This window comes from Penicillium rubens, assembly GCF_028828025.1.
Source record: "Penicillium rubens strain IBT 27055 chromosome Unknown utg000003l_segment0_segment0, whole genome shotgun sequence".
Taxonomy (NCBI): Eukaryota; Fungi; Ascomycota; class Eurotiomycetes; order Eurotiales; family Aspergillaceae; genus Penicillium; species Penicillium rubens.
This window is the reverse complement of record NW_026890601.1, coordinates 6,039,454-6,053,556: the sequence shown is the minus strand read 5'-3', so window position 1 is coordinate 6,053,556 and position 14,103 is coordinate 6,039,454. Positions and strand designations below refer to the sequence as shown.

Sequence of the window (14,103 nt, the reverse complement as noted above, 5' to 3'; positions counted from 1 at the left end):
AAAGCTTGAATGGCTCATGGAACAGTTTGATAAACAGACAAATAATGACTTTCAATTGCTAACTACATACATTTCATCAAGTAACGCCGCCAATGTGTATTCCAGTAGTTTCCCATAAAGATAGCCCCAACCCCGATATCCAAATCATAAAACCATCGCTTGCATGTACATCTTAGCATCGTCATTAATGTCGTAACCAGGCCATCCCGGGCTCAGTGGAGGAAATGTCAGAACCGGCTCCATCAGCGCAGCCCAAAATTCCCAAAGAAAAACACCGCAAGACCCTGGAAACATCGCCGAGAACCAACTCCAGGATACAATCCAAAACTCAAGAAACAAGAGGTTGCGGGGCGACAAAAGTAGGAGGATAATAAGGGGATAGTAGGGAGACAATAAAAAGCAAATCGAACAAGGCGGGTCTCCCAGAGACCACGACCTAAAAACAAAAAAGCGAAAAAAACAAATCATGGAGTGAAAGCACCTTAAAACAAGGTCGTATTGGTTCGGCCCATTTGTGGTCGATGAAGCGCCCTGGGCTTCAGTGTGTCATCCTTGCTCACGCCTCCAATCTTTTGGAAGCCTTGCAAGAGATCAACACCGTCGACTTCACCTGAGCTGTCATTGCCCTCATCGAAAAGATGGAACGAGAAGAAATCTTCCTGGCCAGCATCTCCAAAGCGGCTCGTGTCTGGGAGCTTAGACGGGGACTCGGGGAAGATTGCGGACTTGGAACGGGACAACGAGGGCACGCCCAGTCGGGTATTGATGTTCACTGAAGTAATGTCCGAAAGTACAGTGTTGCTACCGTCGTTTCGCGGGCGTTTGACTGAGCGCTTCTCGGGAGATCCGTAGGATATCTGTGCCGATCCAGGATCCGCGAAAACATCAAAGGAGGTATGGAAATGGTCATTAGGGGTGTAGGCCTCGTCCTGGAGATTGAAAGCCGGGCTCCAAGGAAGAGCATCCTCAGAAAGGCCTAAGTGTTTGATAGGCGAGTTGACCATTTGCTGGATCTTTCGGCGATGGTTTCGCAAATTGGTATTTGGAGACACAGATGGCGGTGGCCTGGCAGGCTTCTTGAACTTGATGATAGGTGTCAACGGAGGCGGCTGCATGCTCACATACTGACTGCGGAGAGGCGATGAACCAATAGGTGGGTTGGGGTTTTTGCGAGCTGCTGGCTGGCCAGGGCTAATGTCGTGAGATGAGCTGCGCATGCGCGCAATCTCTTCTTCGGCACGGCCGCGCTTGATGCGCGGGGGCTCGATATCCAAATCAGATGTCAAGATATGCCCAGCCTTGTTAGGTCTGAGAGCTGATGACTCCAAGGAGGAGAAATAACCACTGTCATTCATAGTAATCGACTTGCGCTTGCGCGGGCGAGGCGCGGGGGTAGGGTTGGACTGCGTGGGGGTTGGAGGGGTACCCTGGCGGGCGAATCGGGGAGGAGCGATTGGAGGAGACGACCGAATCGCTGGCGGGGAAGAACGGGGCGCTGCGCGTGGCGCAGGTACCGGAACAACTTCATCGGCATCATCTTGAAGAGCAGGATCAGACGCAGGTAATGTAGCATCCGAAGACAAGTCATTTGGGGCCGGCCTAGGGGTAGGTGCGTGATGAGATGGCGCGTTATAAACAGGCTGCGGTGGTACCATCCAGGTCGTGGTACTTGCGGTTTGCGACTGAGGAATAAGATCTCTCTGAGGCGCTGCAGGAAGAGGGAGGCTGGACATGGTGGCGCGGCGCACTTGCTTGTCTTTGAGGAATTGTGCCTCCATACCGGGTTCAATGGCCCAGTAGTTGCCCTTGCCAGGGTCATCCTTGGGTCGCTCTTGCTTAATGAATGCCTTGTTGAGACTGAGATTGTGTCGGATGCTATTCTGCCAACCCGGATCGCTATTTTTGTAGTATGAGAATGTGTCGGAGATCCACTTGTAAATTTGGGCTAGCGTCAAGCGCCGGTTGGTCGCGCGCAAAATTGACATTCCGATCAAGGTAGCATAGCTGTACGGAGGCTTGGTGCCATCATCCTCCACTGGCGGCATATCGTGCGGTTCGGGCAGGTAGGCGACCGGCGCGTCGTCACGCTTTTGTTTCTTATTAGAGCGCTCTTTCAGCGGCGCAGCCTCCATGAGTGTGCGCTTCATCGGAAGCTTGGATTCATAAGACGGCTCTGGGAAGTCCGCGAAGTTGTCATTGGATGGCTCTTCGGGAAGGTGGTTTTCTTTTGATGACTCGGTATTGATGCTGGAGAATGTGGTGAAGAGAGCAGAGTGTGGCATAGAGGTTGTAGAATAGAGGGGGAATGGCGCTTTCTTGGCTGGGGAGTCGGTGGTAAACATGGGAGGAGTAGGAGCAGATATGGGGACGAAACCGAGTTTTCCGTGGCGCGGATGCGAGCCCTGGGGGTGAAGTCCTTTTGTCGGTGATGGCCTGTGCGGGCCCGAGGACGGATGGGACGACGGGTTCTGAATGGGCTGGAGTGGTAGCGGTGAGGGTTGTAGACGGGGCTGCGATCTGATGATCTCCTGGGCTGATGGGGCTAACACTGAGGAATAGTGTGCGCCCGTAGAACGCGTCGATCCCATAACCTAAACGATAGGGCACCAAGTGGCAATATCACCAGTCACCAGAGGGGACCATATGACGCGTAAACAGACTTGGGGGGAGAGCGCGACTGTTGAAAACAAGGCCTCCGGCCGAGTTTGCGACAACGAAGCGAGCCGTGTCTAGGTGTGATGAGACTGTGCAGAGAATTTCAATTGAGCCAATAGTACTCCGTAGATGGAGAAAGCCAACAACCTCAGGCCGTCATGCAGCTTAAGACAAGTTGGGCCACAAGGCGCTAGGCGTGACGCTTCCGAGCTGGGCGCGAATCAGGCCGCACAGATAACAGATGTGGATGAGATGTGGGATTTGAGAATGAAAATAACCAAATATGGTACGGACTGCTGGAGCTGAGGATAGATAGGGGATAGAGGATAGAGAGTCGAGAAGACTGAGAAGACTGAGAAGATTGAAAAGAGAAGAATACAGAGAAGTACAAGAAAAGATAGGCAGAAGAGTCTTTGGTAGGTGAGTAAACCTTGGAAGAGACTGGGGCTCTGTGACAAAGGGAGAGAGATATCAAGCCCAAATTTTTTTTTTTTTTCCTCTTCTCAATTCTCCTGTATGTACCCTTGGAAGATACTAAATCATTATTATAGAATTCTAGAAATGTTCAACTTTTCTCAGAGCAGAAGAAAGGCGGGGGGAGGGGAGGAGGGAGGGAGATCGAAGATGGAGTGAGATAGTGCGATAAAAACATGTAACGTATGGTCATTTTATAGACGCGTCACGCGTTTTATTATGGAAGGTGGGGCATATCGGGGTGGTATTATTGGTATGATCAATTCATATCTTACGAAAGGGGGTCCCCTCCCTTGCTCACATTTTCTAGCGCCGATCTGATCCACCGAGGATGAACGGAGTATGTATGTCAGGCCATTATTTCGATTATTGACCATTATATTGTAACTATATATGGCCTGGATATTGGAAAGTATATAGGAATACATATGTACCTATCATTAGGTCTTAGGATACAATAAACAAGCTGTTTCTAAAGAGTATATCGTACAATATAGTCCTGCAAGTATGACACCACCCAATCTAGACCGAGACAATGCCAGATACTATTCTTCAATCCCAGCATTGGCCAATTGGCCCGGTTATCCCGGTATGTGGACATGTCGATGTAACTCTGAAACGGTCGCTGCTTTTCACCCCCTTGTTTCTCTGCTGTCATGGAGGATCTCCGAACGCCCTTGACTAGTGGCCAATTGCTCTCGGGTACCTCCAGGGCCAATCGATCTTCCAACCTGCATCGTACAACATATGTCCCGCACACTTTCCTGCAGGTGCCGGAACCTAATAATCAGAACCCCGTACAGAAGATGGAGTAGACTATAGAGTAGGAGCACAGAGCAATGATTTGGAACTAGAACGGGGATCTATTTGAATCTAGGGGAGATCCCTAGTGTCTTTCCCTACACTCCGTACCCTTGCTTGTACATCAGAGACCCCATGTAACAGATTCATGCACTTACTCCGTACTCCGTACCTAGATCGTTGGACGTACCATATCCCCTCTGCCGAGACTTCCCTTTCTGGTCATTTTTATAAGGGCGCTCAGAGTCGTAGATCTTTCCTGCGAATATGGTAACACTCGTCCATTCTCAATCCTTTGGAGAATTCAGCAATGTAATGCCTCTCACTTAACTAAACAAGCATTATACACTCTGCCACAGATACCCAGAAGTCACTACCAGGAGAGAAGAGGATAGTAGCAAGGAAGCGGATCTAAGCTGAGGAGCTGGGCCACTGCCACAGGAGTTCGCAGATAACCCGACAGTAACACTGGATTTAGCGGCCCTCCGAATCTCAAGCGAAGGCAGAAAGAGAAGTTAGATGTATCCTGCCAAAGGCAATGCTATAACTAGTAACGACAGATTACAGCCATTGGTGGTCACCATCAGGTCAAGAGGATAGATAAACGGAGTATAAAGGTACCAGATTGGAACCGCACTGAGAAGAAGAAATCTGATATACAAGATGTAGGTGTGGTTTGGATGTCAGAAATGTCAGAACGCGTAGAGGAATTATTCATCATGAAACTCGTGAAACAAACGTTTCCGTTTCATAACTTCTATTCTAGACCGAAAATAAAACGAACTGGGAAAAAAAATGGAAGACAACGCCAAGCCCATGCACAAAAAAAGAAAGCATATGCTCGGTTCTCCCAACAAAAGTGCCCCTGTCTTGACAGGCTTCGACTTCGGGTGGATGCATAACTTTTTTCTATCACAAATAAAACCCAAGGGATATCTTAAACAACAATGACTTTTTGCTCGATGCAAATGAGGGACGTTTAGTCCAAGAAGGTGAACATGCTCGTATGGATGATATTCAGGGCACGGTCGGCGTCTCGTTCTTCAATAACGCAGGAGATATTGATTTCACTTGCACCTGCGAGGGGGGAAGAAAGATCCAATTAGCCCCAGTCAAGGGTACAAAAGGTAGAGCGAGGGGGGCGTGGGGAGTGGGGATCTGCAATTATTTACTCACCTTGCGAGATCATTTCGATATTCACGCTGTTCTCCCCGAGAGTGGTGAACATACGCCCTGCGACACCGATCATATTCTTCATCTGCTTGCCGACCAAACTAAGAATGGCCATCTCAGGGATAATGTCCACAGTTCCGTATCTCTTCAGGTCATTCAATGCTCCCTGGAGATCATCGTCAATGACCTGATACTCATCCCGTCCGTTTCCATTCAGAAGGGGCATCTCCGAGTGAAGTGCCAAGGACACGTGGACCTCACTGGTCGAGATCAAATCAATGGATAGACGCCACTTGTCCAATACTGAGAAAATGCCGGCGAAGAAACCATGGGAGAGCGACCGCTTGTTGGAATGCACGTTGATCACCAGGATATTATGCTTGATGGTGACTGCGGTCGGACGTTTCGGTGTATTCGCAAGACTGGGGCTCCGGGTCCGGAACAGGCGTGGGTCATGTCCTGGTGTGGTTCTCTCCAGTTCGGCCACAGAGTCAGGAAAGATAATAGTGCCTTCGTTCTTTGGGTTCATGACGTTCTTAATGCGAATAGGGATCCTTGCGCGGATGACTTGCTCCATGGTGAACGGATGAATGACTTCGGATCCATAGAAAGTCAATTCAGCGGCTTCAGCGGGGGTGATGGCCGGGAGCAGATGAGCCGTTGGCACTTTACGCGGGTCCGCGGTAAAGATACCATCCACCTCCTTCCACACCTGCAGCTCCTGCGCGCGAGTTCCGACTGCGACAAGGGCGGCGCAGAGGTCGGTATATCCACGACCAATCTGATCGAGCAGACCACCTGGAATGGTACCAAAGTACCCAGTCATCACAGGTACTCGATGTCCGCAGGCTTCGACTTTGCTGCCGAAAGCTGCTGCCAGGGTATTATAAAAGTCCTGATCCAAGCCATGGGGACCGATGGGGAAATCGATGATTTCTGCAAGATCCACATACTGCGAATCAACCCCGCGGTCTTGTAGTAGGGCGGCCATGAGCCGACAGCTCAGCTTCTCGCCGGTACTCATCACCTTATCCACACAGCGCGCACTAATCTCCCCCAGGGTCTGAGCGGCCTCAAGGAACTTGAGTACTCGTTCGCATTCTCCGGTGATGTCTGCAATCACTTGATCTCTTATTTCGACCGACTTCAATTCTTCCTGGGCGACTTGGACATGCTCCAACCGAACAGCTTCCACCAATGTCAGATATTGCCGTGAACGAGGACTTTCAGCGTCCCTTGCTGCCCGCAACAGCCTGTACCAAAGCAATTGGTATTAGTATATCGACATCCCAATCGTGGTATTGGAAGGGTATCGTGATGACTCACCGGTTGGTGGTGCCTTCAGCTTTTGTAGAACTGCTCCTCGCAGAACATACGACGGCAACTCTGTTGTTTACAAGGCTAGGTCTGTGAGAGTGTCAGTCTCCGTCAAGTCGAAATCGAGGAAATGCGTCATACTCGACCACCTGCTCAATGATATTCCGCGCGAACTTGCCCACACTAGTGCCGCCGAATTTCTGCACGACCCAGCTGCTGTGGGCCTGCGCGGTCACTGGCAAATTTGAATCAAGAATCGTGGTAGCCATGGTCCAAGCCAAGATAAGTAAAGACAGTGTACAATGTAATGCAAGGGAGTGCCCAGGTGAGAAGTGGTTTTGGAGGGGAAACCGGCGAAAGCGGAGACCATTGGGGCCGCTTCGGGCTGCATATTTTTTTTTTTTGTGACTCAATTGGCAATAGAGTTATGCAAATGGAGACCGCCTGCCTGTTCCGCCCAGGAACCAACGATGTCGGAGGCCCCACCAATCACGCCATTTTCATATGAAATGCCCCTCATTGGACCTTATCGGGATTAATGTTCTTCCGGAGTATAAACCGCAGCCCAGGTCGTCCTATTACATCTGCATTGCATCCCAACATTGATTCCCAACATTGATTCATTTCGCTTGTTCTAGCACCAGGAAACTACTGTGCTTTAATGACATTGTATCAAGTCCCTTGGAAGAGTATCAACGACAGTAGCTCCATTCATTCCATTTACGAGCTGTGGATGATTGACTAGTAAGCAAATGCAGCTTCCAAGGTTTTCCGCCTTGAGCTAAGCAAGATAGGGCCAATTGGTGCATCCTGGATTGGAGATACAATGCTAAATTATAGTTGACATAAATATGTAGGCTGTTTTGGGCGTCTCGAAGTAGGTTGAATTCTCTTCCTACAACGGGTAATCAGTGTAGATGTACGGAGTACTCCTTCCTTGGGGTATACCTAGGTAATGTTATATATGAAGTAAGCACTTGTGTCTCTTAGTAAGTTCATGGGACAGCCCTGGGGTCTGACGCATAATAGTTGCAAGTGTTGAATTCGTTTTCCACTTTGCAGAAGATTTAGTGATTTACCAGCGGCGACAAGAAAGATGACGGGTTAGTTAGTACCAGGACTCGATAATTGACTTTTTAGTACTAGTCCCAATGAGATGGTAGAATGGAACGTCTTGGGTTTCAGTTGTCTTTTTGACAAGGCGGATCACCCATCATATGGAGACCACATGGAGACCACATAGCAGTCTCGGTGGGTTCCAGATCGACCTCGGGAGTTCCAAAGATACGATACTTGGGTCTCGTCCGGATCCGAGGGATACGGCTGCGTTCCACCTGTGGATGCGAGATCTATCCCCATCTCTGCTGCGCGTTTCTCCAAATCGGAAGATAGAAATGATTTGCGGCTCTTTAGGCAGGAAGGCAGGCACAAAAAGTGGGCTCAATGTTCATCCTCCTGCAGACATTATCGTAGCCACAGAAAATAGCGGCAATAGCTATCTGTACGTGGATATGTTAATCTTCCTCAATGTCCGTCCTGTATCTCCCAACATGGTAGACAATGGGTTTTCTTTTCGGTCCTCTGCCAAGAGTTAGTGTGTCAGCCTTGGAAGTTTACCCTCGAATAATCGGTGCCGTCCCTGAGGTTGCAAGCGTTCGAAAGCAGGTGAGTGTGGTGTAGGGACCACGCTGCCCAGGTGTTGACTATAAACTAGAGATAAATATCTAAACAACACTTTACAAAACAAATTCAGCTTTTCAGCTTTATAACAAAATAGAATCATGGGCTTTCTAAATGTTGTCAAAATATCCGAGTAAACACGGGCTGTTCTGGTAGTCCTGAAGGGCACATAGATGTTTGCGAAGGGGTATAACGGCCAAAGCTTTAATGTCTGATTTTGTAGGGTTGGTGCTTGATTATGCCTGATGATGCCTGATTATTGCCTTGGCTTACACCGCTTCCCGCACCGCTCTATACAGTGTATTGTAAACTGAGGCCGCACAAATCACCAAATTGAAGCTATTCCCACCACACAAATCCTCACATTCATCAAGTCTCAGGCGTTGATGCTAAATTCCTCGGTTTTGAACCCCTCCCGACCGCACAGATCACGATTTTGAACCCCTCCCGACCGCATAAATCACGAAATTGAAGCTATTCCCACCGCATAAATCCTCGCATTCTGAAATGCCTCCACGGATTGATCTAGACCCCTATAAAGATGAAATCCTCGGTCTCCTTTCTCAAGACACTACATAGGCAGCTATTCGATCTCTCCTACAAGATAAATACGATATTATTACTAGCCGGATCTACACTATGGAAATGCCTCAACGCCTGGAATTGGACGAGTCTAGGGATTTGTATGGTGGGAATAGCTTCATCTTTCTGCCTACTTTTCAAGGTGTACCTTGCTTATTAAGTCTCTGTCATAGTAATTCAGGTATCATAATTTTCTGCCAGTCTAATTTCAGGCATAATCAGGCATAATCAAGCACCAACCCTACAAAATCAGGCATTAAAGCTTTGGCCGTTATACCCCTTCGCAGATGTTCCTTGCGAACATGACTATCCTGGGCCACACACTACCCGCTTTAAACGGTGGAGACTAACCTAAAAGTACCAGTGCCTGTATAGTTAGATGTCGATCTGTGGGATACGCTAATCAGTGTAGATGTACCGAGTACCATGTATTTATGTACGCAGTACAACATAAGCAAGTATGTTGTAGGCAGTGTCTCTTGGCAAGAATATAAGCATCGTTTCAGCCCCCACGAAGGATAATAATATACTTAGTGTAATAGTGGCAGCACAGCCCTTCCCTATTGCTACATCGGGAAGATGATTGTCACTGCCAAGATGCTGCTGCTTGGCATTCTATGAAATAACAGGGCCAGAGTGCCCTGTCTGATTTTCCCGGATTTCACTTTCAAAGAGTTGACACTCTCTGTTGACGGAAGAGGGTTGTCTTTTTCCTGATCTTTGATATCGTTTGACCCCAAAATGTTCCACAAGAGGCAAGAGCACGATGCCGAAGAAACAACGAGGAAGTCACGATCCCTATGGATTTTTAGGTCATGGTCCTGGTTTCCAAATTATGCAAAAGAGCCGGAGATGCAACAACTAACGGTCCATTCCGACCCTGTTCGCAAATGGATAAAGGGTGTAGTGATCTGCTCATGGATCATTGGCGGAGTCCTCGCCTTGAACATCATCCTCACTGTCGTCGCTGCTGGCCTGGCGTATTCAGGGAACAGTGGGCAGATGTTCGACTTCGCTTCCCTCTATATGGGAAAGTGCTCGACTTCCAAATATTGGACCACGGGCTTGCACCTCCTGATCAACATTCTCAGCACTGCCCTTCTAGGGGCAAGCAACTACTGCATGCAGTGTCTTGCAGCTCCTTCGCGAGAGCAGGTAGATGAAGCCCACAGTCAAAAGACATGGGTTCGGATCGGCGTCCCGAATATAATGGATCTTCTTCGCTATCAAACGGGCAGGCGACGCCTTCTCGGATCGATCCTGCTGATCACCTCATTGCCTATCCATTTGATGTTTGTGGTTTAACACTGACTAGATCTCAATGCACTCCGGCTGATATGAGCTTTTCTAGTTACAATTCAGCCGTATACTTCTCGATTGGTCCAACAGAATACTCAATCGTTGCAGCACAGGATAAGCTTATTCAGGAACACGGCAACTCCACGGAATTTGAGCAATGCTTCACAGAAAACGTCGGAATGGACTTGCCATCATTCAACGCTGCGATCCGTGATGGGAGGTTCAACACACTTTCCAAGCAAGAATGTATTGATATCTTTGCTCAGGACTATGCATCTGGGTACGGAACGGTTGTTCTGGTGACCAAGGACCCGATGCCTCAAAACGAGTCTGTAGCCTTGGTAGGGACAGGAAATAGACACAGCTTTGAGGGTGGGTTTTCTCAATTCAGTTGGCTGTGTGACGAAGAATATCCCTGCACCAAGAGTATAGCCGAAGAAGACACCCAGGACTGGTCGGTCGATGCATTGACGTGGTCGCGTCCCACCATACATTTGTCGGTGCCTATCCCAGGCGGGATTTATGAGAGCGGAGGGTGGTTGGATGTTGGACATTACGGCGTTCCCGATACCGAGGACTACAATCATCTTGATGATATTCTGGATAAACACCATACCCTGGAGGAGTTGCAAGCTGCGCTAGGTAATTCTTCCGGCTGGGTTAACAACTCATTCCCTGGTAGTGTGACAGTACGCAATGGTGAACCTGATTGCACGTACCCGAGAGACTACGGTAAAAGGACTGCGCGATCGTATTCAATCGACCACTGCATGACGCTGCCGGTTGAGGAGACTTGCCAGCTATTCTTCAGTCCACTGATTTGCCTGGTTGTAATTGGCTGCAATCTAGTCAAGCTCATCTGTGCGCTGCTAGCGGCACGCGAGAACAGAAAAGATATTTTCCTCACCACCGGAGACGCGATTGCGTCTTTCCTTGCCAAACCGGACCCAGCCACCGAGGGAGTCTGCCTACTTTCGGGGTCTCTAGTCAAGAAAAGAACACAAGGTTGGCGGAAGTACAAGGGCCGTGAACGCAAATCTTTAGATCTTCTGGAAACCAAACAAGAGAGTCCGCTTCGTTTACCTTCAAGGAAACGATGGTTTCAAGCTGCGAGTGTATCACGCTGGGTATATACGGTTCTCCTGTATGATATCACCCCTCCTCGTGACAATGACGACCTCAGCGAGCAGTTAACTGATTCCAATTAGATTCGTGTGCATGCTAGTCCCATCCGTCATTGTTCTTCGTCTGGGGATTCTCAATTACAACAAAGCCTCCAAATCAAAGAGCATATGGGACTCCGGGCTGGGAGAGGCAAGCTCAGGGACCACTCTAGCGGGCTTGAGCATTTCCGCTACCTCAACTGGGATATTTTCAATGATTCTTATGGCCAACATACCTCAGATACTGGTCTCGCTGGCTTACTTCTTCTACAACGGCCTGCTAACCTGCATGCTCGGCGCCGTCGAGTACGACAATTACGCTACAAAGCGAAAGCCTCTCCGTGTATCCTGGCCCCGCGGTGCCCAGCGTTCAACATACTACCTCACCCTTCCATACCGCTACAGTATCCCGTTGCTGATAGTCTCCGCTGTTCTCCATTGGCTCGTATCCCAGAGTTTTTTCTTCGTCCAGGTGATCCCATTCGACCGGCATGGAGTACCCCAAGAGAGATACCCGGAAGTCCTCGTTACTTGTGGGTATTCTCCCGTTGCCATCATTTTCGGAATAATCGTTGGTGGCTTGCTGCCCGTCGTCGCTGCACTTATGGGATTGCGTCGCTTCAGATCACACATGCCGCTGGCCGGTCAGTGTAGTGCGGCAATCAGCGCTGCGTGTCATCCGATGACTACAGCGGTTGACCATGCACTGAAACCAGTACAGTGGGGCGAAGTTCCAGGCAGCGTGTTATCGCATAGCGGCTTTTCGAACACAATAACGACGGATATTGAGTGTGACGCTCGGTCAAGTGTCGGAAGTGATGAGCAAAGGCTACCTTTGGCTAGGGAGCTGGATAGAAATGATTCCAGGGCAGTCGGTTTCTTGCATTGCACATTTACTTCGGAAGATGTTAGTGAGCCGAGCACATCACATCTCTATCTCTAGAGTAGAGAGTGATGCAATTACGGCAATACGAGTTTTTGGATAATGTAATAATTAAACGCGTCACATGAGTATATAGAGACAAGAGAGTATGTTGCTTTGGGCAGATGTATGAATTGGCCACTCCGTGGTGGGTCTCGGGGAACACTCTTGTTCTGCTCGTTTAGGCATCAAATTAAATCCATTCTATACTTCTGTCTCTACATCCACTTTCGGTTGGTCAACTTCAGCTTTCTTTCTTCTTTTCCTTTCTGCATTCTGTACATATACATACACCTTTGGTTCCTTTCGCAGGCGGTGTCTGCCAAGCATCAACCCAACAATTTCCCCTCCAGCGTCAGCACTGGATGAAAACTCCATAATGACCGACAACAACACCGCCTCATGCCCCTTTTGTCCCTTTACAGACTCTGATGCTGGTTTTGTGTCCCAACACATTGAATTCTGCCATCCAGAAACTGGAGTAACTGGTTTCCTGGAGGAAACCCCGCAAGAGTTCACAGCCCAAAACCCGGCTCCACTGCCAGTGGACGAGGATGGCGCAGACAAATATGTGGACTGCCCACACGGATGTGGTGAGACAATAGAAATTGCCGAGCTCTCGAGTCATCTGGATCTGCATGTTGCGGAAGACATGGCGCTGGATGATATCGGGGCCACATCGGCACGGTCAACCCCAGATGCACATGGCCATGAATATGATGAGACCTTTGATGATGAAGATCCCCTTGACATGCTCGAATCTTACAAGGGAGGCAAGCGTGGGATGCAACGAGACTCCACACGAGCAAACACTGCCAAACCACCACGGCCTCACAGTCCCCCAAGGACAATTAATGCCGATGGCATAAAGAGATTAGGGGTATTTGTCTCATACCTGCATTTTAAAGATAAGTACTAACAGGTTCACAGCGCTCGGAATTGGGCCCTCATGCCCACGAGAAGAAAATGCCATCATGGCTAAAGAAGATGCTGGGAAAGGGCGGCAACATATCAAAGCAAACTCAGATCACATCAGATGGCAAATTGACACGACGCAAGACAGTAGAAAATGAGACCGACCACTTGATTCCTGTTCTTGCTCGGCTGTGTGAGCAGGACAATTCTGTCCAACGGGCATTCCTCTGTAGCCCCAAAGTCCGCCATATCTGCAAGATGCGCCGGGAAGGCGGGTTTTGCGGCTATCGCAATATCCAAATGATGGTTTCTTGGGTGAAAAAGTCGGGTAGCTTTGGCCATGAACATTTCCCAAAGGAGGGGCCGACTATCCTTGAGTTGCAGGATATGATTGAGTCGGCCTGGGATATGGGGTTCAATAGCTCTGGAAGAGTTGAGACAGGTGGTATCAAAGATACACGCAAGTTTATTGGAACGCCTGAAGTAAGTCTTCCTGTTGGTGTCTATTATATTCTATGTATTAACGAGTACTCAGGCACAAGCACTTTTCATGAGCCTAGGAATTCCGTGAGTTATCTGGCCTGTTTCGCTTTGATTCGACTAAACCCCATCTTCAGATGTGAAGCCAGGAGCCTGCCAGAGAGAAGCGATGTACGGGCCTGCGATGCTCTTTACATTGATGTCGCCGACTATTTCCGGTCAGCGTGCCCACCAGAAGACGAGACGAAGGTCATCCAGACTGATCTCCCTCCGATATACTTCCAGCACCAAGGTACAGCCGCCCAAGTCTTTTAGCACCTATATATCTTCGTTAACTTTGAACCAGGTCATTCCATGACAATTGTCGGCTTTGAAATACGAGACAACGGCAGCGCAAATCTGCTGGTATTCGATCCCATGTTCAAGACTTCTCCTGCAATGGAGCGTCTCATCGGGGCATTTGTCAAGCCCTCAGACCCCACTCGTCTTCTCAAAGCATATCGCAGAGGAACGCCTTATCTGCAAAAGTACAAGATATTCGAGCTTCTCAAGTGAGTGATAGTTCTATTTTTCGATTGTTTTAATGCTAATGAGTATTAGGCTATGCATAACCAGCCCGAAACAAGATGCCACATAGAGTGG

The 14,103-nt window shown here is 48.9% G+C and overlaps 4 protein-coding genes across 4 annotated transcripts; 2 read left to right on the top strand and 2 right to left on the bottom strand.

The window, feature by feature from the left end:
• Positions 1-482: 482 nt before the first annotated feature.
• Positions 483-2,588, bottom strand: N7525_008525 (forkhead box transcription factor; the record flags this gene model as incomplete). Its single annotated transcript, XM_002562581.1, has 1 exon — positions 483-2,588. One exon carries the CDS (start codon positions 2,586-2,588, stop codon positions 483-485), a length of 2,106 nt encoding a protein of 701 aa, XP_002562627.1.
• Positions 2,589-4,909: 2,321 nt separating this feature from the next.
• Positions 4,910-6,689, bottom strand: N7525_008524 (aspartate kinase; the record flags this gene model as incomplete). The annotated part of the gene is made up of 4 exons (XM_002562580.1): positions 4,910-5,007; positions 5,107-6,356; positions 6,430-6,510; positions 6,562-6,689. 4 exons carry the CDS (start codon positions 6,687-6,689, stop codon positions 4,910-4,912), a joined length of 1,557 nt encoding a protein of 518 aa, XP_002562626.1.
• A 2,734-nt stretch (positions 6,690-9,423) lies between these two features.
• N7525_008523 (uncharacterized protein) lies at positions 9,424-12,087 on the top strand (the record flags this gene model as incomplete). The annotated part of the gene is made up of 3 exons (XM_061214417.1): positions 9,424-9,974; positions 10,034-11,125; positions 11,190-12,087. 3 exons carry the CDS (start codon positions 9,424-9,426, stop codon positions 12,085-12,087), a joined length of 2,541 nt encoding a protein of 846 aa, XP_061068848.1.
• Positions 12,088-12,445: 358 nt separating this feature from the next.
• Positions 12,446-14,016, top strand: N7525_008522 (uncharacterized protein; the record flags this gene model as incomplete). The annotated part of the gene is made up of 5 exons (XM_061214416.1): positions 12,446-12,946; positions 12,997-13,464; positions 13,517-13,548; positions 13,599-13,753; positions 13,808-14,016. The coding sequence occupies 5 exons, from the start codon at positions 12,446-12,448 to the stop codon at positions 14,014-14,016; spliced, it is 1,365 nt and encodes a 454-aa protein (XP_061068847.1).
• Between the last annotated feature and the right edge of the window lie 87 nt (positions 14,017-14,103).